Genomic DNA, 2,796 nt, shown 5'->3' on the forward strand with positions numbered 1-2,796 from the left:
ACACACACACACACACACTGTATATATATTTTTGGTAACTAGCTGAAATAAAATAAGTTTAAGTTTTCTTTATATTCTATTTCTGTTAATGTTTATTTTATTTAAAGTAGTACAATTTTTTATGGTTTTAGTTTTAGTTGACTAAAATAACCCTAGTGCAAAATGAGAGCCTTACCTGTATATAACACTATTAAGAGAGTATGAGTTTCCATCGTAGGAGTTGGCGACCACCAGGAACTTGTCATCTCCCAAAGTAAAATACTCCCAGTCCAAAGCACTGAAAGACCCAGACAACAAAGTGTTCCTTAAGTAAAAATATGAAAATTGAAAAGTAAAGTTTTTTTCTAACGAAGACCAGTTCACAATTCACCTGTTCGTTTCAATATCCTGAAACTTGATGAAGGTCTGAGATGTCATGCTGAGCTCATAGATGGTGGAGTTGATGGAGTACAGAATCTTGCCCTCCTCCGTGAGCATCTGGCTGTTTGCCACAGCCAAGAAGACCCTGTTTTCAATCTGGAACATCTCCCAGTCTATCGCCCCAAAGGTCTGAAAGATTTTTTGGAAGAAATGAATGCTTTTACTCAGACAGGTGAACTTACTCAAGTGACTGAAAAAACATTTATAATGTAAATAATGTATACTGTATTATTGACCAAAAATGGTTTCAAAAACACTAAAAACTCCAAACTGATTTGCAGATCAGGGAACAAAGGAATGTGTATGTCTCCTTGGTGCTTCCATTGTGATGATGATCATGCTGAGAGAAGATCAAATAACATGATTTCACTCACTGTAATGAACTGATAAGGCTGAAACATCCCTCCCAGCCAGATATAGATGGTAGAATCAATGACTGTAGATCTTCCATTGAAAGTGTTAGCGACTGCAAGGAAGTAATATGGGCCGATGGTGAAAAACTCCCAATCATAAGCACCAGTGGTGGGGATTGTCTGATTGACCTCAAAAAACTCAATAACTGGGTTCCACTTGTAGATTACACTGTCAATATTATGGTTTCTCTCCCCTGTGGACAAAAAAACAACATATATGAGCCTAGACACAGTTCTTCGGCCACATTTTAACACATAAATCTGCATGGATTGACATGGTTCAGTTTGGATGGGTTCCAGCAGATGCAGGTGTATAGATGGGGCCCTTTATGGTTATGAAGTGCTATGAAAGGTGTCTTTTATGCCTGTGTTTCCGCTTTGATCAATGCCAGAGGCCCACGTAAGAACTTCACACGAACGGATGAGCATAGTGTGCTCTCGTAAGCGAATAGACATCAAGTGCAGAATCAAAGTGAACCACATAAACAAGGAGACCTTTTAGCCTTAAAAAGATTTCCTTGATGGTCTTTTTGTTCAGATTGTGTGCCTCAAAGACCATAGATTTGTATGAGATTCGTATGGAATTCAAGTTGAATCTTCTTTTAGAAATCATATAGATGGAACTTCCTCCTCTTATTGTTCAGCAGATAAAACCTGTCGAGTTATAAGCTAAAAGGACAACAACAATGCCACATGAGATGACAGACGTGCAATGAGCTGTTCTGATAAACATTACCTTGCCTATGATTGGCCACGGCGAGGAAAGTTTCGTCTTGAATGTTGAAAGCCTCCCAGTCACGAGCACTGTGTGTGTTCAGAGTCTGATAGTGAATAAATTTCAGCTTCCTTGAGCTCCACTTATATATCACAGACTGCTCCTGGTCCCCTGCATCCTTACTTCTGCAGTTAGCAACAACCAGGAACTTCTGTTACAGGAAAATGGTTGTAAGAAATCATGTCAGCAGCTTCAGTAAATTAAAGGGTACTGTGATGAAAAACAGAATTAAATTGTAATGAGTTTTGCACTTCATAATTTTAGGTGTTTTCTGCATCTTCAGAGGCTTTTAATGATCCCGGACAGATTTCAAAGCTGTGCTGATGGGAATATTTTAATGAATTGACTAGCTCTGAACTTTAGTTTAATGGTGCATTGATTTATCTTTTAATAACTGGTCACTGATTCAATTACAAAGGTGTCCCCCCTCTATTTCACTTTAAATTGAACATGAATCATAATTTTATCTTAGACTTCCAAGAAGAAAAACATATGGATAATTGCACTGCAGGTATTAACAGAGCCCCGTACGGCTTTCCAACTCTTGACTGTAATTATGCAGTAAGTTACGGTGAAGGGAAGCAGGAGGTGTCTGCAGTAAATTTTGGATACAGCATCAGACAAAATTAATTTCTGTTATTATGCACATGTGATTTACAACATTAAAACTTGAGAGCCAGGTTTCCACCCCCTCTCCCACTGGAAAACCACATTAAAAAAAACACTCGAATGTGTAAAGAACAGCTGGGGATGAGCAAACAGACGTTTTTTTACTCTGCACAATCTTCTGATAGTGGCCTAGCAGCTGTTCCACTTGGCAGCCCCATCAATATCACAGGTTTTCATTTATAAAACATTTAGTTTTGGTCCTCAAATTTGATTGGCTTAGCAGCATTCCAAGAGTGCTGATGTATCAGTCCAACAGCACTAAGAGTTTTTACTGTTTGTATTACTCTGCTTGTCTATGTTTGCTTCAGATATACTGTAAGTTTTTGTATTAGTGGTGTGGATGGTTTTTACTGATTATTTCTGCAGGTTACACATATGCCAGTAGGAGATGAAAAATGGCAAAAGTCTTTAAAAGTGAATCACCAAATAATTTACCAAATTGCTTCATTCAAGCAAACTGATTAATTTAGGAATGAAACAAGAGATTGCCTTTCTGGGTGAGTCATTGAATCATTCACC

General features: G+C 38.0%; 1 protein-coding gene across 1 annotated transcript in view; it reads right to left on the reverse strand.

Annotated features, from left to right (window-relative positions):
* Window positions 1-175: 175 nt before the first annotated feature.
* The window catches only part of LOC107577881 (thrombospondin-type laminin G domain and EAR repeat-containing protein-like), a gene marked incomplete at both ends in the record, with an annotated part of 5,340 nt that continues 2,719 nt past the window's right edge, over window positions 176-2,796 (reverse strand). Inside the window, 4 exons of the mRNA XM_016263906.1 lie at window positions 176-277; window positions 371-549; window positions 795-1,027; window positions 1,570-1,759. Coding sequence (XP_016119392.1) covers window positions 176-277; window positions 371-549; window positions 795-1,027; window positions 1,570-1,759 — 704 coding nt within the window. The remainder of the gene's footprint in view (window positions 278-370; window positions 550-794; window positions 1,028-1,569; window positions 1,760-2,796) is intronic.

This window comes from Sinocyclocheilus grahami, unplaced genomic scaffold, assembly GCF_001515645.1.
Source record: "Sinocyclocheilus grahami isolate Dianchi unplaced genomic scaffold, SAMN03320097.WGS_v1.1 scaffold7571.1, whole genome shotgun sequence".
NCBI classification, from domain to species: domain Eukaryota; kingdom Metazoa; phylum Chordata; class Actinopteri; order Cypriniformes; family Cyprinidae; genus Sinocyclocheilus; species Sinocyclocheilus grahami.